General features: G+C 34.8%; 3 protein-coding genes across 8 annotated transcripts in view; 2 read left to right on the top strand and 1 right to left on the bottom strand.

Moving 5' to 3' along the window:
• The window catches only part of Kair1d (Kainate-type ionotropic glutamate receptor subunit 1D), a 386,506-nt gene extending 381,005 nt beyond the window's left edge, over nt 1-5,501 (top strand). For all 6 annotated transcript variants that reach the window (XM_077402624.1, XM_077402626.1, XM_077402623.1 and 3 more), the window contains 3 exons: nt 524-639; nt 2,161-2,316; nt 4,026-5,501. In XM_077402624.1, coding sequence (XP_077258750.1) covers nt 524-639; nt 2,161-2,316; nt 4,026-4,079 — 326 coding nt within the window. In that variant the 3' untranslated portion in view covers nt 4,080-5,501. The remainder of the gene's footprint in view (nt 1-523; nt 640-2,160; nt 2,317-4,025) is intronic.
• The window catches only part of Notum (palmitoleoyl-protein carboxylesterase notum), a 600,456-nt gene that overhangs the window by 367,866 nt on the left and 209,358 nt on the right, over nt 1-23,232 (bottom strand). The gene's annotated exons all lie outside the window — the stretch shown is intronic.
• Nucleotides 9,512-22,930, top strand: LOC143895492 (glutamate receptor ionotropic, kainate 2-like). The gene is made up of 16 exons (XM_077402630.1): nt 9,512-9,671; nt 12,122-12,219; nt 12,670-12,822; nt 13,400-13,587; nt 14,215-14,372; nt 14,860-15,001; nt 15,446-15,748; nt 16,010-16,432; nt 16,542-16,626; nt 16,758-17,034; nt 17,466-17,664; nt 20,686-20,828; nt 21,372-21,454; nt 21,811-21,926; nt 22,024-22,173; nt 22,575-22,930. The coding sequence occupies exons 2-16, from the start codon at nt 12,135-12,137 to the stop codon at nt 22,755-22,757; spliced, it is 2,688 nt and encodes an 895-aa protein (XP_077258756.1). The 5' UTR covers nt 9,512-9,671; nt 12,122-12,134; the 3' UTR covers nt 22,758-22,930.

The following is a 23,232-nucleotide window of genomic DNA, read 5'->3' as shown; positions in this document are numbered from 1 at the left end:
CAGTACGACATCTTAATAACTCCCATTAATGGAAGTAGCGAACGCGCGCGGCACATTTGGAAGGGAAAAAGAAATGTACCTAATCAATATTGCAGTATAAAGTACTTATATCGGCCTATCGACTCGACTGAATAAAAGAAATTCCCATTCAATTAAAACTTTTCCTTCACGCAAATGAAATTCTGGTAGAAAGAAAATGCAAATCGTTCCCTCGTCGAATCGAGAGATTCGCGCGCGCGCGCGCGCCAGCGAGCGAGCGAGCCGGTCGGTTTATCCCGAGAGATCGAATAAAATCGCATTGCCGGTCGCCCTTTGCTGATCTCGCGGCTGCGCGAAAATACCGGTCGATAGTCGAGTGTCGCCATGAAGGGAAACGATTGCGCGCGGGATTGCCGGCGAAACGTTGGCGCGAGGGAACGATTGCCGCAACGGTACTTCCGGAAAGTTTCGCGCGGAAGTACGGCGCTACGAAGCGATAAAAGCAGCCTAGGAGGAGTTCCTCAAAACGACCTTGGAACTTCAGACTCGCCGTACAGAACGGCCATAAGCGGGGCCATCCTGAAGCTCCAGGAGGAAGGGAAGCTACACATGCTGAAAACGCGCTGGTGGAAGGAGAAGCGAGGCGGCGGATCCTGCAGGGTGAGCTAATGTGTATCTTAAAGCGAATTTACACGGTTTACTTGTAATCTCAGGATCCGCGAGTCTGCGGTTATCTAGCGATAAACTTTTGGAGAACTTGTAAATATGACAACGCAGAAAGATTAACTTGAAGAAAATCTGGAAGAGAAAAGGTTTGATAAAAACAATAAAATAGATACCCTTATAATAAGAAATGAGAAAATGAATATAGTCTTAACTTATAATAATGTCGCGAAAATGATTCAAATAGATACAGTATATTTGTTAAAATTGCACAAAAATAATTTTAACTGCAATAATTGCCTTTTATTTTTGGTGGTAAATCGATGAACAAAAGTTTATTGACCATCATACTTTTGCGTGGAATTTCTGTCTGTCCTAATTAATTGTTTCTTATCGCGATTTCTTTATCCGCTATGCCCGTTTTATCTGGTATGACTTTTAGAAGAAAACCGCGTGAATTCGCTTTTAATCCACCGTCATTTCTCTTTTCTCATGAAGGATATTCGGGCGCGCTATAGCGCACTCAAGAAGTGCGCGTTCGAAATTCTTGCGCCAGACTCCAGCAAACTCCCCTTATCCGTCAGGGATGAGAGGGCTGGAGGCTGAGGCGGCACGCGGGGAAGACTATTTCGCGAATTCGCGAAATCGAGGTTTCGTCGAGCTCGCGATCATCGTTACGCGCACTGCTATTTCTCGCGCAGCTTCGCCGATAAATTCTTCCGATAATTCACCGAAGGGGGGGGGGCTTCTCCTCCCTCGAGCAAACTTGCCGCTGTTTGACGGACGAACGTAGATGGATTGATTATAGCGACACAGGAGGAATTAACTCCTCGATGTCATTCTCCATTCGCAATTATCGTAAAATACTAAAAGTCTAGTGGTGTTTAACACTATGCTACAATTATTAATTTTATTCTAAAAGTAAAAGATAACGTCAATACCAAAGAAAGCATTATTGTTGTTAAATTTCAATTTTGTGTCTGAATAAGGAATCAAGATGAGAAAAACGCTTTGTACCTTTTCTATTCCTTATTCTCTTTGAGTAAGTAAATTTTATAATAAAAAGGTATTTTCTGTATTACAATCTGAAATAAATGTATTATTAATCAGATATAAAGATACACATAGACATTGCACAAAAACAAACTGGTTTAGAGAATATTAAATCCTTTTTCATATAAAGTATCGATTAAAAGATTGAACGCGCCAATTAGAAGATTTAATAGGCAACGCGCTACTCCCATTCCTCTCAACACTTTAATCCATCAGCCTAAGAGTAGGCGCGATCAAATTTTCGCAGTACTATGTACTATCCACACGACGCTACGCGCAACCCACGTACGAACCGCTTCAATAATGAACACCCGAGCGCGAAAGCCGCGCGTGCATTACCCGAAAACCACCGTTTCCCCATCAGCGGCGCATTACCGATGCAGCGGGCCCATATTCTACCTGTAACCGCCCGCGTTAATGCGCCACAAGAGCTAATCGATGTTTCTCTCTCGCGTTGGGCTATAGGACGACACCTCGAAGAGCAGCTCGGCGGCGAACGAGCTCGGCCTGGCGAACGTCGGCGGTGTCTTCGTGGTGCTGATGGGCGGCATGGGGGTCGCATGCGTGATCGCGGTCTGCGAGTTCGTGTGGAAGAGCCGGAAAGTGGCCATCGAGGAGCGGGTGAGTGACGCGAAGTAGCACATGGAGGATGGTAGTCGCGCGATGGTAGCCACGCCGGAAATCACCGCGTCAGGATCCGCCGCGACCGCCACGCGGCTCGACCCCGACGCGATCTATCCCGACATTCACATACCGCGCGAATATATCAGTTGATGCTCGCACCACGGTGGAGTTCCTCTCTAATGGTCTTGATACAGAACCACTCGGGTCTGATCGCTCACACGGCTCGGGACTCTCTCTTTCAGCGAAGATGACGCATAGTTTCCCCTTACTTTTCTACCTCTGTCGTAATCGCCATGCATCGTCGTTCCCTCGATTGTCTCGCTGCGCGCGAATATCGTCGTTAGTCGGACAGGCAAGACATTCGTACGTCTTCGCTGGCCACTGAGAGGACGTGTCGCTTTATTCAAGCCTCTATGTTGAAGAAATGCCCAGAGTATATTCGTGACTTGTGAGAAATCCAAACAGTATTCAAGCTCGGGTTTTTTGACGCGCGAAAAACGGAAGAAGCGAGAGAAGGATCGCTAGAATTTAATTACTAACGTTTGAAAGGATTAGTCTTTACATATAATTACCGCGTTTCTTCCCAAAGATTCATTTCCATAAATTCTGGATTTTAAACGACTCAATCTCAATTTTATATTTTTAAATACATTTCACTCTTTTTTGATTTTAATATTAAAGGGTCACATCGGTTGTTCTAATCCCAATTCTAGATTGCCGCTTGCACAAATAGATAGTCACCGTTCATCGGCAATATATGAGAGCGTCTTGATTACCGGAGAGAGACGTAAAAACCATAAAAACAAAGGCAAAGAAAAACTTGATGAAAAAATTTCCAGCGAAATTTCGCGCTGTGGTCGAGCGCGGAAAATGGAATTAACGTATGCAAAGTCCCGCGCTGCGCAATTCACGATGACCACGGTACCGCGCGGTGTACACGGTATTCGCGCTACCGTTTACATATATCCAAAGGGGTAAACAAACAGGCAACTATTTGAAGAGGGCTCGCCCAGGGATACGAATATGCTTTGCGCGGATCATTCCCCTCGTACACGCAAAAGCAAACAGCTCCTATATGAGCTGACGGACGTCGGTGGCATTAGTGTGCCGCCTCCTTTCAAACCGCATTGCACTCCTAGCTGCAGGGAAGCACCGTGGGCGAGGCTCTCTCCAAAAATTCAAATCGGGTTAAATCGATCGTGGTACGAGATTCACGTCCTACACGATGAATAGTACGGGCTTTCGAACGGATCGGATGGCGAATACTTGAACTTTTATGATATGTAAAGCTTGGACGAGTCGCATTCCTCGTTATGACTGCCACGATTGAATACGATGGACACAATATGTCGCATTAATAAAAAAAAAACATTATAAATAAAGAATTAAAATAAATGTACTAATTATATTTTTGGATTATGTAGATACGAGATTGGATCTTATTTTCCGTCGTAGAATAATGATTAATCGCGATGCTTCGGGTAAAAAATTACGACAACTGTGATAATAGATATTTTCTAATATATGCTTACAATTATCAAAGAAGCAATGAGAAAGCATGATAGAGCTACAAGTTATTTTTGTTTGCTTTTTTATATAAGCATATCGATAATTAGCGCACCTCTTTTCTCGCTTTTGATTACTGCGACAGTTTACAGTGACTAATATAACGAATCTGACTCGGGCATTTTGGTGTTCTGTTCTAGAAGCAGAAATCCTCGGGGAAACCGATCTGCGAAGGTTTTACTGATCTGCACTAGCGACGGTACGCGCTGCGTTGCGAATAAACAGATTCTTAAACTCAAGCCGTACCTCTCAAAAGCGTATCCGATCCGAGTTCAGTGGACCTAAGGAAGAACTCCATCACGGGAGATCGGAAAAACTGTATAAAGATCGTAAAATTATAGGGACAAACGAAGATAATCGGACAAGAAAAAAGCAACGAACTTTGACCTTTCCAATTTTCCTTCCAAAATTCTATCAAGTATATCATTCAATTTAACGAAACAATTTGGGAAATACAGAAATATTTCTCCTTAAGTTACGGCGCTCACAAGAGTATATAACTATTTAATATTTTGAATAAATTTTTTTTTTCTATTCGTGCGAACAAACTATTAAAATTCGATTAATAACAGTACCAATTTTTCAATAGAAAAATTAGATAAACGTACGCGATTATCGCAATATATGTAATAAATAACGAAAGTGAAAAAACGACGCAAAAGAAAGATTGGAAAAGTCAACGTGTGTTTGCCATTTGCTCATATCAAAACTTAGATTAATGAACGAAGACTTTAAACCTCGCAATAGGAAAGGCCAAGTCCTTCCTCGCGAAGTCGCAAACGTTTCAATCGACATCCAAAATACTTAAAAAAAAAAAGAACCTAGAACCGCGGTGTTCACAACTTATAGTGCTGCGGATAAACTTTTAAGAACAATCACGATTTTATACCGGCTAGATAGTGAATGTATAGTATACCAGATTAACAAAACATTTTACTGTACATAATATGTAACTGTCGAGCTAACCAATATGCGATCGTAAGTGTGCGCGGAAGTCCGTTCGCTTCTCGAGTTGATATAATGTTGTCATAAGTGATAATCCGAAAGAGCAAGTGGATATAAAGGAAACCTACCGCGTTCTCGCTAAAATTGGAGTACTCAGCAATTTGTAACTTTCAATAGTACAATGATACTTAAAAACATATGGATAAATATGTTCTCTTGATTAATTTCATATTTTTTCTCTTATATTGGTACTATTCTATATGTATGTATAAAGTTTCATTCTTCGCTTAATTAGAAGGGATTTCTTTATATGTATATGTATATATATATATAAATTCCTTTTAATTAAGTGAAGGATAAGATTTTCTCCAAGTTCAAGAAAGTCATTATTGAAACTCGATCTGCTGAGACTCTTTCGTAAATAACAATTTAATTTCAATTCTCGTTAAGAACAAGAATTTCGCATTAAAGGGTGCATAATAATTATTAATTTCCTTCTTTTTTACTTTATATATTGCAAAATCTAAACCCTGATATATAGATTTCAATAAGAAATTAACCAACGCACAGAACAAGTACAACATTACGATGTGTTAGAAAATTAATCACCTTTATCCACGTGCAGCTTTTGCCGCAATGTAAAGTATTTCCGATCCATGTGAAGGAGCACGCGGACTTCCGAAATTTCGTTATTGAATAGACAAATCTCTGTGTCGTGGCGAAGTAACTTGTACGGAAATTGCGATTTCTAAAAATGTTGCATTGTTTATAACTGTTAACGAAATTGAAAGGACACGCGTTGTGTGACAGTTTAGTATGACATTGTTAGTCGTGTCGCAATGTTTCTTGCCGCTCTCTCCCGTCACGGATTCACAGGAGGTGAGCTCTTTTCCATTTTTCACTGTCAGTAGCATTATATATAGATTCCTTCCTTGAAGCTATAACGATTATATTAAATTTAATGTCAAAAATGTTGAGCTTTCTAAACAAACTTGCATGTACAATTATATCCAATAGTAATTTATTATTTGCACAGATTTAAACTTTCCTACAACGCTAATTCAAAATTATTTTACTTCAAAATTTGAATCTTTTATTTTCAATTATTTCTTCTGTCATATATATTTCGTTATATTATTCATTATAGATTCTTAAGTGATATATTAGTTTTTCCGCTCAAACCTTTTGGACTAAAATAACTTTTCGTCAACGAAACTTTCAATTTACATCTTTGTAAACAAAGCGGAAAGTGATAAAATTTCGCATTGCAGTGTTTTGAGTTTGAGCTGAATAACTCGTTTCACGGTTCAATATGTGAGCCTTTTCGCAATCGTCTTTTCGTGGAACTTTCAGAAGTCCGTGTGCTCGGAAATGGCGAGCGAATTGCGATACGCTTTGGACTGCGGCAACGGAAATAAAAAGCCGCCGGGGAAGGCGTTTTGTCGACGTCAGGGGCAACATTCAAGTCTGTCGATCGTTTCGGAGGAGGGCAAGTACGCGGCATGCAACAAGTACAGGCACTTCGTTGGAAAAGCACCTCTGACGTGAACAAAGGAACGCCTGGCCGAGCGGAAAGGCCGAGTGATGAATTTCTTTGCGAAATTAATTGCTTCCTCGCTCATATGTAAATTAAAATATACATGATCGATCAATTTGTAATACGGACAATCCAGAAAACAAAATTGTCACAAAAATGGCAAAAATTATTTTTAATTGCAAAAACACTTTTAACAAATACAACGAAAAAGCGAAATGTCGTCAGACAATTGTAGCGAGATTGAATTTTGTCAAGTTTCAAGTCGAACACGATACTACATCTCCAGATAGGAAAGAAAAGAAGAAAACGCCATTGAAAGCACTCTAGCACCAGGAGGGTCCTGTAAATTCGTTGCGACGGGAATTCGCGATACGATTTAGAGACAATGTGTAAAAACAAACAGGGACTTAATTCTAATCGTGTATCACGTCTGTCCTTTTTTTACGAGCCACCGTTGAATTTAAGATAGTTCACCATCTACATAGTCCCTCGTTAAAGCGTCTGTTAAAGCGTCATGCGAGGTAGATGCGTGCGAGAAAACGAGCGAATGAACGAGAGTCGCGTGGAATGGAGTGATCTTTCATCGACCGTTAAAAATGCACCGTCGTTATAACGTAAAATATTCTATTGCAATCGATCCGAAAATTGTCATCCGTGTAGGTTAATTTGTTCGGATACGGTGGAACGTAATTACACGCGCGTATAATAGCGATTTCGAAGGTCTCCTCGTGATAAATATAAATAACGCAAAGGAATTTTCACGCATTCCACCTTTAATCCGCAAGATCTGACATCGCGAATGGTCATTTACACTATTTTGTATCGCAAACCAACGTTTCGCGCGCGCGCGCGCGCGTGTGTGTGTGTGTGTGTGTGTGTGTGTGTGTGTGTGTGTGTGTGTGCGTGTGCGTGTGCGTGTGCGTGTGCGTGTGTGTGTGATTCGCGATAAGTAGTTAAAATTTTTGAACATACTCTATCTGAATTTATTCTTACCCTTAGCTGGTCTGACGGGGTCCATAAGGTCATTGAAATATTATTTGAGTAAACTAGAGTTAATTGTTTAAGTTATTCTAATTATCCAAACTATGTGTAGATGATGTATTTCGAGCCGCGTTCGCGTAAGTAATGCGTTGTCGATATTCTCTATCTAATGTAAAAGACTGCTCTACTCTCCTAACAGGATTGTTTTCACGAAATATATGTCATTATTCTCGTCCGATCAACGTTTCCATTTAATCGCGTAATCATGCGGACCTTGTGAACCAAGCAGTATTCATTTGAGTCTTCCCTCTATCGTGAAAGGAGAAAAAATGTTAACGTTAAAAATGAAAAACAAGCACCGCGATTCCAATCTCATATTTAAACTCTTGAGAAAGAGTTCCATATAAATCAACAAGGTGTGAATGTATGAATGTTCGACGCCGTGTTGAAGAGTGTGTGACATTCCAATAGCTTGTACGCGAATATTTTAAGATCGAGCGTAAAAGCGAGGAGGAGCGTAAAATGCATTTTGTTTCTTTCTCCTGTACTTGCACCTTCCACACGAATTTCGTTGTACACAGTTTATCGAACTTTGAATGCAAACCATAGAGAAGTACGCACAGAGATATGCGATACATACATATATACACACACGTACACGTACGCATATAACAATACTCATTGTAAATATCGTCGATACTATTGCATACTTGTTACATACTTGCGTTTATATGTCGCGACATACGAGTTTGTTAAGAGCATATCGCGATTCTACTTCTTATATAAAATGTAATACACAAGCATCAACACATATTAAATGTGAATAAATTATTCGTCTGTAAATTCTCATTTAAACGCTCCTTGTTATAATTGCCCTCATCACACCCATTTCCCCGATTGACCGCGATTATTGTTATTTGATCGTGGCAATATATCATATCGTTAGGCTATACAATCAACTAACTGTATTGTTCATCGATTCCCCGTTGTTTCTAAATTGTTCTAACAAATAATTAAATAATATAAAAGAATCTTAATCTGAGAAGTAAAATTATATAAAAATAAAAATCTTAATGTTACACTTAAAAAATGCCAATGTGTTTATTTCATATATTAAGGTATCCTTATACATTGTTCATCGATTGATATGTAAACGTATATTGACATTTATAAATATAAGAAATATCCTCAATAATAAATGTATTTCGTTTTTGATAAAATATGACGCCGATTTTTTGCATAATGGTCGAGATTAATAGAATAGAAATCAGAGATTAGAATAGAAATTAGGATAGAGATTAGAATAAAATAACGCTACTGACTTGTAACCATGGAGATTAAAATCAATTTAAAAAATTGGTACAAGATTAAAGTATTAATAATGATTGTTTTATCTTTTTTCTTATTTCCAGGTAGTAATAGCGATAATTATAATTTCAATTTCATATTAATTTCCCGCGTGGTTATACTCTTACCTGCGATTGCAATCTTGATTTGCGTTACCCACGCAACTAATTTCTTTAACATTTACATTAACGCTCTCTCAACTCCACCCTTAACGTCAGAGCATCAACGTAATTAAATCTAATGTAGATAAATATGTAGATGCATGTGGACGATATGCGCATTGCTATAAATATTTTTGAGCAGTTTCTTTACGGTGTGTGTGTGTGATTGTTGCATAGTCCATTTTAAGCGCATGCACAGCTGCCTTTCATAACTTTGTAAAATCCCAAGTGATATGGAAATAGAAACTTAAGAGATAGATATTATAGAAATCCAAACAATATTTATATATTTGATACAATATTCGGTTTTATATTTCATCAAAAATATTTTACCTAAATATCTTTTTACGATTTTCGATTCTTTCGCGGCATCAAATGAATACTATCAATTTTTGATTCAGTTTACGTTCGCGATGGAGACGCGTGATTTTATAAAATATATAGTTGTATCAAAAAAGAACACAGGAAAGTTTCTTAAAATATAAAATTTTCTTAGGTCTCTGTGATACCGACGCCGACCAATCTTTGACACGTTTCCCTGAAAGTACCATCGTACATTATATTCCCACTCTGCCCGTCGACGACGACGACGACGACGACGCGGACGACAAGCGTTCCTCGTCGCCACGACGGATCGTGAAAATTTTAGGAAGGGAGTTTAGAGCATGCGCTGCCGGGTTGAGCCGCGCGCGAGAAGTGCCATGCCATGCCATGCCGTTCGGATTTAGAGTCGCGTGCCGCGCGAGTTTCGTACGGTAAAGCACACGCGTCCTCAAAAGTGCCGAGTGGAACGAATCGCAACGTCACGTCTTTAGGTAAGCCCATCATGCAAGCCCTCGGGAACGATCCACTCGCGGGGAATAACCGTTTTCCCGTTTCGGCTGTCAGTTGAATCCCGATACGTGCTTCATATTTGGTATATAAAATTAAAACTTGTATGTAACTCACGCCGCGCTTCTATCCCCTTGAAAATCTTTTCCGCTCCCCCGTCCCCCGAGAATTTTCAGCCAGTGATTGAGTCTTAAACGACCAAAGTAAAACGAGTTTGAAGGGAGATCTGGGAAATTGGTCTGGCCAAGTTTGTTTCTTCGAACGCGACGATAAGTGCGACTACGCACTTGATAAAAGTGACTAGATTTATTCTCGGGAAGAATGTACCCTTCGTGTCTCCAGATATCACGATAAGTACATAAAATGAAGTACGGGAAAGAGATAGAGCAAATAAATTCTTGAGGCTGACAGAAGAATTACATATGCAACGGCGATTCTCTAAAGAAAAAAAAATATCTTCGATTGTATATCGTCGAAATCTATGTCACACGGCGAACGCGACAAGCACCGGTGGCGGCGGCGATGCTCGGCGTCTAAATATATCGACGTCGTTATGCGTTCTCTTAAGATTTTCGTTAGTTTACAGTGTTGGCCTCGCGTCGACCTCGTGTGCTGGACCGTCACAAAAATCCTTGATCGTCGCAAAATCCTCGATGTTTGTTAATTATTCGTTATGCGCTTAATGCGATTGAATAACACCGACACGTTGTGAAGTATCTAATTCGGCCGTGATAAGTAATGATATATAGGCATGAATGCGAAAGACCCGATTTGATTGAATGAATGAAAAAGAAAGCGCCAGACTGCGTGCACTTGGCACGATGACAGTAGACTACGTGGAACTCCGAATGCGTACGATGTCGCTAAAAATTCACACGCTCAAGGTAGACGCTGCTCGCGCCTCCGGCATGTAACAAGCATTTGAGAAGAGTATTTATGTAGGTTCAAATAAATTCATCATTTCGAGAAACACATGATTATAATAAATATTTATCATGCAGTTACGTATTTACGAATACGTACATTGTTAGATGTTAAAGGATGAAATTTAAACCAATATCCCGAGTTGAATAACATTTTGTTTATTTTTAACAATCATGTGTGTCGAAATTTATTATTTTAACACAAAACATATTATTTTAACTCCGTTGATTTAATTACATTAACATTGTTTTAGTTAAACTAACGACGTACTGAGTAGGAGCAGTGGCGACTTATAGGAATAGTTAAAAATGACTCAAGTTGAGTGTATATATATATATATATATATATATAACTGACACTACGAATTTAACAATATAACTTGTACTCAGAACTTTTGTGAGATTCCTCATCTATATTTTCTTCTCTATAAATACCAGCGTTCAAATTTATCTCAACAAAAAATTAAAGAAATATCGAATTATAATCATATAATTAAGGAATTTAAAGACTTTTTGTCAGCTTTGAGAAAGTGAAAATGCCTGTGTATAAAATGGTCAAGTAAAAAATCTCTAATATAAAATAAAAACATTTAATGATTTTATCTCTTGAAAACTCTACCGTGAAAAAATTTATAAACATACATATAAAATAAAAGAGAGAGACATGCCCCATTTCATTAAGATAATATTATGCACAGTTTATTTCAGAAACGATTTTTTGACAGCAAAGGGAATTTTAATGTAATTAACTTTTGTTCGACGAGTTGAGTAGAATAAAATGCGCAACATTTGTGTTCATAGACAATTTGGGGCAATGTCGTTATACATATATGTATATTTATAAAAATATCTATTTCACAATGTAGCACTAAACGTATACACTGCCAAATAAAATAGACAATTTTGATCAAGAAAATTTTATCAAGGAAAATTTAAATCTGCCCAAGAATTTTTAGGCAACTGAAAAAGAATGGCAATTCCCCCCTGTGCATGCATCGGATATTAAATTATCAAAATTAGTATCGTGCATGGCTAAGAAATTGCTTATACAAACACGTTACTATTGATTTACTTCATGGCGCACAGTCTAATAATCGCTGTAACAACATATTACAGAGAGACCGAAAAAAAAGAACTTATATTTTCCCAACGGAAAAATAAACTCGAAAAAGAGTAACGTGGAGATCCCTCAGAGGGTTCACAGGGATTTATTAAGAGTATTAAGCATCAAGCAAATACCTAAAGCTCAATATTGAAAGATTGATTTTAGACGGGTCTAAATATTTATGCGCGCCGAGAGCGACTTTCAGGCGGCGCGGTGCCTTCTGGTTAGTTTATATAACGTCGGGCCAGTTAAGTACTCGTTCAAGACATTTCCATTTGGCTATACAACGTGGCGCTTGGCGCGTACGTGCCGTTTATATCTGACTTTGTTGGATACACATCTGCACCTGTCAAGATGCTCATCGGTAAGCTGATGCATTTTAATTCTATTCATTGTGTGTACGCAGGAATGATCATAAGATGGTGACCGAGCCCCTACTGATATTATTGCCGATATTCCTGTTCCACGCGTGTGTGTTTGGTTTCCCCAAGAAGGTACCAATAGGTAAGATAAATCAATATGATTGACGAATAAAATGTGAATAAAATATATAAAAAGGCATTATTTCCGTATCCTTGTTTTTTGTGGATTTTAAAATCTATATCACACTATATATATGTATAATAATACCTACAATATCAAAAGAAAATATATCAATATTTGCAGTAAATTATAGTTTCCAAATGCAATTTTATAATATATATGTTTATTAAATCTATGAATATATTAAAACATTCTTATCATTCAATTTTCGCACCAGCATGGCGAGTATAATATTACACCGTTGCCAATATCTTTAAATGTTAAAAGAAATGTTGGAAGAACTGTGTTGAATCAGATTTGCGCACACATCACATCGTTGATGCGCACTACTTCACGGAAAAGCTCTTTCGTGAGCTATTTCGGTCGTGTCAGTGAGATTCGATTTTAAAAAGAGCCGCCCATGTATTACAGTGGGGTTGTTCGATCAAGATGAAGAAATCCTGGATATGTTCGAAGCGTCGGTGAAAGCGGTGAATAAAGACGGGGTTGAGGACGAGGATGTGTTATTGACACCGATAATAGAAGAGATTAAAGAGACGGATGCGTACGAAGCATCATTGAAAGGTAAAGCTACTAGCGACCATTACAGAAATTTAATATTGTAAGTGATTAATTGGCTACTAATTAATTACTTATTTTGCGTATTAAAAACATTAAAAACCGTACTTTTAATACTCAAAATAAGTAATTGATTACTAGCCAAATAATCACTTACAGTATTGAATTTCTGTAAGGGAAATGCTAGAGTAACGTGTTTGATACCAAATCATATCATTCAATATATCATACATTTTATACTGAACATCTGACTGTGTCTTCTTTAGGCTTAATATTAAACATAATCTTATTTTCTTAAACTAAAATATCTAATAAATAAATATTATAGATGATCACATTTCCGTTTTAGTCGGGCATACAATTTTCCACAATTGACATTTTATTAATTATACATATATAAAGAAAATGTAAACACAATTTATCGTTGTAAAAAAAAACTGTTCTTACATGCATAGTACAAATTTTCCCCAAAAGATATAATTACCGCATTATTTTTCCGGAAGTGTGATCGAAATGACGTAGCCTGGGATCATATTAAACGTATACTTCTAATCGTATAAAATCAATTTTTCGACATGTTTAGTATGCGAACAGCTGAAATTTGGAATAGTGGGTATTTTTGGACCTCAGGACAAAGTGATTGCTGAGCACGTGCAAAGCATATGCAATACAATAGAAGTACCACATATCTCTGTGCGACAGGATCTTGACCTCTCTCAGCCGCGCGGATTAGGTCTGAATCTATATCCGCATATAAGCTCGTTGTCACGAGTAAGTAATTGAAATTTAAAAGATTGATATCGCGTTAAATACGCTGTATAACTGATATAAATAATATAAATATAAGTAATATGAATTATACAATTGGTGTCTTGCTTTTCAATAGAATTTAATTTTCTCGATGAAAGTTTATCAATTATATATTTACAAAAATAAAATATAATTTTTATCTGCATTGGATAAAAAATGAAAGCTAACGAATTATTTGTAATTATCGCAGAATATAGTGATATATATGTATACGTTGGTGTATTTAGAAGCCAAAAATTAATTAAAAAATTAATCAACAGGACACCAAAAACTCCTGTAAGGCTGTAAAACGTGACGGCCACATTGATAAAATTTAAAATAATGTTTTCTTGTCAAATAATTGTTTACCATTGTTTAAATAACATGTAGCAAATTATTGATTTCTTCATTTTATTAATAATTTTATTAATAAACTCATCTCTGATCAAACTTCTTTAAGCTGGGAAATACTTTTGAGCGGTAGTATATCTTTGTAGTAGTCTATGTCTTCAATTTTCTTTATTTAGCTTTTCCTTATCTTAATTTATGTTTTATTTAATAAAACCTGTTCCCATATTGATATAATGGTCACCGTCAAATCTTTTACAGCTTTATAATCAACTCGTCACAGAGTTTAAATGGAAATCCTTTGCAATACTGTACGAAGACACCGACAGTCTAATTCGCATACGTCCACTGCTGGAGCGATGGGACACACATGGCACCTCTGCGTTCATGTACCATTTAGGCTACGGACCGAATTATAGGTATACAATGAGAAATATCTAATTTCGCAATATAAGGTATAAATATCTTGAAGGTTTTTCAATCCCACGATCGCGAGAAAATTGGTCTTCTTGCTTGAGAATATTAGTCATGAATAACTGATTTTACATATTTATATATGTAGATATAGTATATATATCAATCGTATTAATAATTCTTATACACATATAAAATGCTCATCATTCGCTTATTGTTTCAACATTAATTTTCTTAATCGTCAAATATATTATTATAAAATGTGAGCATTTTTAATGGCCATTAGGATGTAATAACACTTTTGAAATAATCAATAAGTGACTTTTAGACATTTCTTCAACAAGACAACTATAGATAGCTTTTAGTATGGAAATTATGTCAACGTCGAAAATGATTAAGTGGGACTAGAAAGATCGGCGAATTAATTAATGGAGAAAATTTTCGAAGAAGAAAGTTAGTTAATTGTACAGCTTAGCATCGAATCTTGTGTAGACAAGGAATGGAAGAAATCAAAACATCGAGAATAGAGAACATTGTCATCGACTGTTCGTACGAGATTCTCGACGACGTTCTGAACCAGGCCCAACAAGTCGGCATTTTATCCGACAAGTACAAAGTGATTGTAACTTCTCTGGTAAGATACATAAGGCCTTTCCACAAGTTAAAAATAAAATTATAGAATAATATAACAGTTAAAGTTATTTCGCAACAGAATTCTACTTGAAATATAAAAATTGTACTTTTGAAAATTTTCTGTTCTGCAAAAAGTACATGAATGTTGCAATAACAATATTTAACGAAAGTTAATAATAAATTTAGTGGAAGTTTAATTAACATATAAATGAAAATTTTGCATGAGACTTAAAAATTATATTATAAGAACGATCCATGCAAAGAATTCTAGAAACTTTTAACAGTTAATTCAATGTATTCATTGACACTACAAGTGCATTAGATATCTCATTTTTATGATATGTAAACTATACGAGTATAACTTTACGCGCATAATACCGTTTACATTCCGAAAGAATTAACGAATTAAATATAATACATGTCGATGAATGCGCATGCATGACAGGACCTGCAAACTCTGGATTTAGAGCCATATCAGTACTCTGGCGTCAATTTCACCGGCGTGCGCTTGATTGACCCTGAAGATCCGACAGTGTTAAAAATTCTGGACAGGCATAAGAAGGAATGGGACCTAGACGACCCCTCGCAACTGCGAGTTGAACCCGCGCTCATGTATGACGCGGTACAGCTGTTTGCGTTAGCTTTCAAACAATTGAAAGATGCTACAAAGGGCGACATCAGGGCATTGCCATGCAATGGCACTGTCAGATGGGAACACGGACTGAGTTTAAGCAATTTTCTGCGATCGGTAAGATGTGAAAAAGATATTTCTAACATATCGAGTGTTTTTAATCCAATCGCGTTATACGTAAATTTGATTGGCATCAATTGCAATTTTAATTTCAAGAATACAAACGAATACAAAACACCGAAATCGCTGTCATACTTAATTCTTGCGATATCAATTACAACAAATTTTTCTTACCTTTGAATTAATTTATTCGTTGTGTCAATTCTTTCGTCAATCTTCGTTATAGAAGCAAATCTTATGATGCTGTTTCGCTTTCAGACCGAAACGAGAGGTGTTACAGGCCTTGTCAAGTTTGATAGGGATGGTTTCCGTAGTAACATAGAATTGGATATCGTACGTTTGACTAAAAATGGTCTGATAAAAATTGGCGAATGGAATAGTACAGCAGGGGAGAACGTCGATTGGCTGCAAGAAATCAGTACTCCAAAATCAGACGTTCGATTCATACAAAATAAAACGTTTATAGTTTTGATATCACTTACAGAGCCCTATGGGATGGAAAAAGAGTCGATTGTCAAGTTAAGTGGCAACGAGCGTTACGAAGGTTTCGCGGTAGACATAATAGAAGAACTTAGCAAAATACTTGAATTTAACTTTACCTTGCAAGTCGAAAAGGACTACGGATCGTTCAATAACAGAACTGGAAAATGGTCCGGAATGCTTGGCAAAATTATAGCTGACGTTAGTATTGAATGTGTGTCGAGAAATATAAAATAAAATAAAAACAAAAAGATAGAGCTGCCCCAACATAATTCGGGATTCACAAATTAAAGATATAACGGTCTTCCAGGAAGCGGATCTGGCCATCACGGATCTTACAATCACATCCACCAGACAAGACTACGTCGACTTTACAAATCCGATAATGAATTTAGGTAAATTTAGGTCAATGAAATTAATGTAATACATTAATATTACTTATAAATAAGCTAAATAAATTTGATTTTGTTGTAGCATAAAACTATTCTACACACAATCCAAATATTAAAAAGTTACAATTTTACAGGAATAAGCATATTATACAAAAAGCCAAGCCAAGCGGCACCAAATCTATTCTCTTTTTTATTGCCATTTTCGAATGATGTCTGGTACTACTTGATAGGTTCTTACATAATAGTATCGTTATTACTGTTTGCAATCGGTAGATTGAGCCCTGCAGAATGGAACAATCCTTACCCTTGCATTGAAGAAGCCGAAGTGCTGGAGAATCAATTTAGTTTTAAAAATGCATTTTGGTTTGCGATAGGCGCAATTATGCAACAAGGGAGTGAAATTGCACCCATGTGAGTGTGAAATATTTGTCCATATTCTAAAACATTGTTATTATATTTTTTTATTATATATAAACGACAATATATATATATTGAATAAGTTATCAAAAATGTGTGAAATATTTAAAAATTAAATAATTCTTTTTTACAAATAAAATACAAAACAATGTGTATTGCATCACTTAAATAATTCTAAAATACGAACATAAATATAAAATTTTCCTTTCTTTAGATATTATGACTTTCTGATCATTTACTCTCTACTTTAGCCAATTTCATGTTTTAAATTCTTATAATATTGATTATCAATATTTACTTGTCAGTCTTCAAGAATTTTATATAATTTTAATGTACAATTTTATACATTATAAAAATAAAAATGTTATTATAAAATTAAAAATTAATAAACCAGAATTAAATCTCAAAATTTTAATTATTTACAGAAGCATTTCTACACGAATGGTTGCGAGCTGCTGGTGGTTCTTTTGTCTTATCATGGTGTCAAGTTATACAGCTAATCTGGCTGCGTGCCTAACTGTAGAAAGTTCATTGTCGCCTTTTGACAATGTTGAAGGATTAGCGAAAAAAAAAACAATTAAATACGGCGCAAAAGATTTAGGAGCCACACTCAACTTCTTCAAAGTAGGTAAATTTTTTGAAATTTGTCGAAATTTTTATAACACTAAAAAATTGCAACAATAATGTAAAGTTATTGCATATAAAATGGCCAATTTTTGAAACAATTTACACTAAAAAATTTACACTTCTACAGAATTATATTCTTTAATTTATGGATTTTTAAAACATAATGTAACAATCTTAAAAATAGTTAAAAAATTTAAATAATTATAAAATTTGTACAATAAGATATTGTAATTTTTAAATTAAAGAAAAACTAGCATGCCCCGGAGAACATGTCCCGCTTAAAGCGGGGAGCACACACTTCTGCACAACGCATAATGCGTAAGCATAAGAAAATTGAAAATTTAAAAAACCGGTTTCCAGAAAATCGGTAACAAAAAACTGTACACATAGTGGCACTCCCCGAAAAATTCTACCCTTATTTCATATACTTTTGGTAAAAATTCGGTTCAGGGGTTTAGGCTGGGCGTTGATGAGTGAGTGAGTGAGTCAGTCAGTCAGGACATCTTCCTTTATATGTATATATAGATATGATGTATTATAAATCAGACATTTTAACAAATTTATATTAACAAAAAAACATATATTAAAATTTACATAAAAAGGCATTCAATATATTAAATAAAATCACGTTTCTGACACTTTCAACTTTATTCAATTTTTTATAAAATTAGTATAAATTGATATTAATATAAAATACCCATTTTATATGTAATAAAAAGTAATTGCACGTATAGCTTTTTCAGAATATTCTCAGTGCTTATGATTTGTATAATACACCTTATCAGTGAAAGAAAATTTCAATAATAATATTTATACCACATACAACGTTTCTTACAAATACGACAGTAATTAATCCTGCATGCGAAACACAAGTAGATATATAATTAATTATTTAATAATAATATAAGAGGTCTGTTCAAAAAGTTCCCGAACTTTATCTTTATAATTTTTTAGGATTTACTTAAAACTTATTCAGCCCCCTATTTTCTTTGAAATATGTGCCTTCTCGGTTGATACACCACTCCCAACTCCCGTTTCCACTTCTAGAAGCAGTTCTACGCGTTTTTGGGGGAGATCACGTGTAAGTCCGTTTGCAAATTTTTTTTAATGTCTTCAGTGTCGAATCTTTTGATTTTTTGAAAGAAATAGGACTAAATACGTAAACCTCTAAAAATTATAAAGATAAAGTTCAGGAACTTTTTGAACAGATTTTGTATAAGAGAGACCGGGGGCTACGTGTCCACAGTAGTGCTATCTCAAGTTTTAAAAGACAGACGTCTCTACTATTGTAACAAATAGTTGAAAAATGCCCTACGTAAGAGATTTAAATGTTGTTTGTTTTCTTGCGATGCCTCTGGCAGACGCTATATAGGCCAGTCATATTAGACATCGAGCCTTCCAATTAAACTTCCCAGGTTGCAACCACCATGAATCGCTTTGATCTGAGGTGCTATAAGTGGGATTTATTTTGCTTCGTAAAATTAACGCGCAATAAAAAGTTATTAACAATATTATCAACAAAAAACACAATTTTCTTTATTTTTTCTCAAATATCTCGAAAACTAAGCAAGATAGGGTAAATAATTATACGTACCCGTAAATAAAGATTATTATTATTATTATTATTATTATTATTATATTATCAATTAATATGTAGTTATCAGGTGTGAGAAGCGTCAAATCTTAATTCCGCAAATAATTTAAAATTCGCAACATGTTAAAGACAGAAAAACGTGGTTTTTGAAAAATCGGGGCTATCTGTTCTATTTTTGATGGGGCAATGTGTCCACACTTCAATGGAGAATTGTCCTTTTATAAATAGATAATAATGCGTAACTACAAAAAAAAATTTTCCTTAAGACGGATAAGGTAAACATATCCAATAAAACTATACTTAGAGCGATTAAAAGATGAAACATCAAGCGAGAATCTTGTCGCAAAAACAGCGTTAGATTTTGGAATAAATGTTCGGGTTCTCACTCGCTACTGTAAAAAAATGACCTACGAGCAGCTACTTGATCCTGCAATTCAAGAATTGTCATGCACCAAATTTTTAATTTAAAAATGCACGTCAAGTTAAATATATGAGTTTGTCTTAAATTATTGAATATTTTTTATTTCAAACGCTACCGAGGATAAAGGAAAGGCCCTAAATACAAAAAAAAGATTAAAGAATTAAGAGGACAAAAGAAACTCATCACATTGATTTTGCAACGGACTTAAAATAAATTTGATGCCACCATATATAAAGAAAAGACAGCTCCACGCAGGAATCCTGTCAAAAAATCTGCACAAAGTGCCTACTACTGCTTTGACTCCAACGACTAGGCAGTTTTTTTTCAATGTTATATATTAATAATAAATAATATTATAAATAAGTATAAAAATTAATATAAATAATGTATTTTTTATATGTGAACAGATAGCCTAGCATATGGGGCTATCTATCTACGCTTGACTTGCCTTACTTAAAAAATTCGCCTCTTTAAAATGTTAAAAGATTAAAGATTCTAATTGTGTTTTTTTTATAGCAAAGTTGAAGGTTACACTATTAAAATTTTAGCCAAATATCTTTATTAGTTTTTTAATAAACTTGAAAAAAGCGTAAAATATAGACACATAGCCCTTGTCTCCCCTATAGAAAAATATAAATCCTATTACATTTGATAACTTTTTATACGATTACTAGCATTATTAGCATTATCTATTCTATATATGTACAATGGATAATGAATAGATAATCTATATATCAAATGTTCTATATATAGAATTGATGTAACTACAATTAACCATTAATAAATAACACAAAGTAATTTTAGAGTAATAATTTTCTGACACAACATTACTCTAATAATACGTAAATAAATATTTCTGAGAAAGAAATTAAACAATAAATGCATACTATATATATATATATATATATATATATATATATATTTAAAAATACTTAAGCATGATATATAAGTGTGTAAGTTGCATTTTAATTCAACTCTTTGAAAGAATTTTGTCTATTCCAAGGATAGCAATTACCCAGTATATCAGGAAATGTATCGCACCATGATGGCTAATAAAAAAGATGTACTCTTGTTGGATAATAAAGACGGCATAGTGAAGGCTGAAAAAGAAGACTACGCATTTTTGATGGAATCTGCTTCAATCGAGTATTACTTACTATATATTAAAACATGTATATTGCACTTCGATAAAAACAGTGACACAACTCAAAAATATATCATTTTCAGAAGAGAAAAAAAACAAATTTAATTCAGTTTCTTTTAATTGTGAGATAACTAACGCAAATACACACAATTATAATATTTTGCGTTATAATAAAACGTATACTGTTTTTTGAAGAGGTCTACTGTGATTCACTTATTAATTCACTTATGACACTATTTATTCAAGAAACCGCAACATAACCAGTTTAAAAGAATAACGGCACTTTTGCCTTGTGCAGCGGATTTCACATATAGACTTGTAACACTATTATAACACGTAAATAACATTTTAAGCATACTTTTTATGGGCTTAACTCAAAATAAAAATTTGTTGAGTTATGATAGTATTCTTCTCAGGGTACGACACATACACACACACACACACACACACACACACACACACACACACACACACACACACACACACATAATATCTTTTTTCTATTTATTATTTTTATTTATTTCACATATACATATATATTACAGATATGAGATAGAGCGACATTGCGATCTCACGCAAATAGGTGGATTGTTGGACGAAAAGGGGTATGGCATTGCAATAAAAAAAAGTAAGCTTTATCAAAATAATAGCTGCATAATAGGTAGTAATAAAGCATGGTCAAATATTTTATATTTTATGCATAGTTTCAATACACAAAAAAATCGGTGTATTATTAATATATATTATTAAATTAACTATAAGATCATATCAACTTGAGTTTATTACCACCTCAGATTTATGCAAGATTAAAGATGCACTTTATTCATTATTTAACTTTTTTAAATATTATGATTATAAAATATTATGCTGTAATGTAAAATAATCCTCATTAGTAAAAAATGTACTCCAATCTTTCAATAATTGAGAAATCTATATAGTTCTGTCACATACTTTACTCTTATATAGAAGATAAATGTGTTACAGACTCGAAATATCTACACAGTATTAACACAGCTGTTTTAAAACTATCAGAAGGTGGTACCATTCAGGAAATCAAGAAAAAATGGTGGACGCAAAAAAGAGGCGGTGGCAAATGTCAGGTGAGTGATGTGATTTAATATTGATTTTGTTATTATAAAATATATATGTTATATATCGTATCTATATCTAATCTACTTATCACTAATCGCTGTTTAGGAAAGTAGTGGATCCAGTACAGCGGAGGCACTTGATCTCGATAATGTGGGTGGAGTATTTCTGGTGCTGACCATAGGAATCGCCTTATCCTGCGTGTACACTATACTCGAATTGTGTTGGAATGTTGCCCAAACATCTATTCGAGAAAATGTAAGCGGACTATTTTTACTTACAATGCAATTGTATTGCTTTTCATCAATACACACCGAATTTTCCGAATACCAGTACAGCTTCAATACAGAGTATGGAATAATCAAAATTAATTTAAATAATGATATATATAAAATAATGATGTAACTGTATCATCACTTAAAAAAGATGATGTAATTAATATATAACACATCATGATAATAATCTTAAACAATTTCGTTAATTTAATAATTTTGAACTCAGCATATTTCAAATAAATTATAAATAACGATGAATTATGAATAATTAGCGATTCAGAAGAGCTTCGTGAAACATTTAAGAATATTTCTACAATCGTTTATTTTTTCCACAACGTATTTATATTTATTTATCAAGTACATGATATATTATTTACTTTATAGGTGCCCTTTAAGCAGGAGTTAATAAACGAACTGAAATTTATCGCAAAATGCAGTGGCTCTAAACCGGCACGAAGAAAAAGTGGGTTGTCCAGCAAAAGTGAAAATGGTAGTACAAGGGAATGTACTCCTCCGTACGGTTTTGTACCAACTGTAATAAGAACGTCACCAACTAACGACAAATAATGACGAAACAAATCTCGAACAATAAGAAGACTATTGTTCTCACAGATTTACTACTTTGTTATTCATAATGGCTCCAAATGTCGAATTGAATCATTAAATTAACATGAACTACATTGAAAATAGTTTGAGAGCACTTGTGTACTAAATAAAAGAATCGTAAGAGATATATATAACACAGTTTTTCGAAAAATTTATTTTAAATTATTTCATTCCCTCTACACATTAATTGTTAATAAAAGTAATAGAAAAATCGGGAGCAATAATACCGACAAACCTCAATATAAAAAAATCATTAGTAAAGCATTAACATTATGCAAAGAATACATAAATTGGTCGTGGATGATTTTCGGCAGTTTATCCTAAATATTTTAACTGTCGATTACATAAAATTCTCGGGGCTATTCATGGCAATTATAGAAGATGATTGCCACCTATAATGATAAAACGATCTACCTAACAATCAGATAAGTCACGA

This window comes from Temnothorax americanus, unplaced genomic scaffold, assembly GCF_048541705.1.
Source record: "Temnothorax americanus isolate GAGA-0224 unplaced genomic scaffold, ASM4854170v1 Scaffold16, whole genome shotgun sequence".
NCBI classification, from domain to species: domain Eukaryota; kingdom Metazoa; phylum Arthropoda; class Insecta; order Hymenoptera; family Formicidae; genus Temnothorax; species Temnothorax americanus.
The sequence above is the reverse complement of the archived record's forward strand: the minus strand, read 5'-3'. Positions and strand labels throughout refer to the sequence as shown.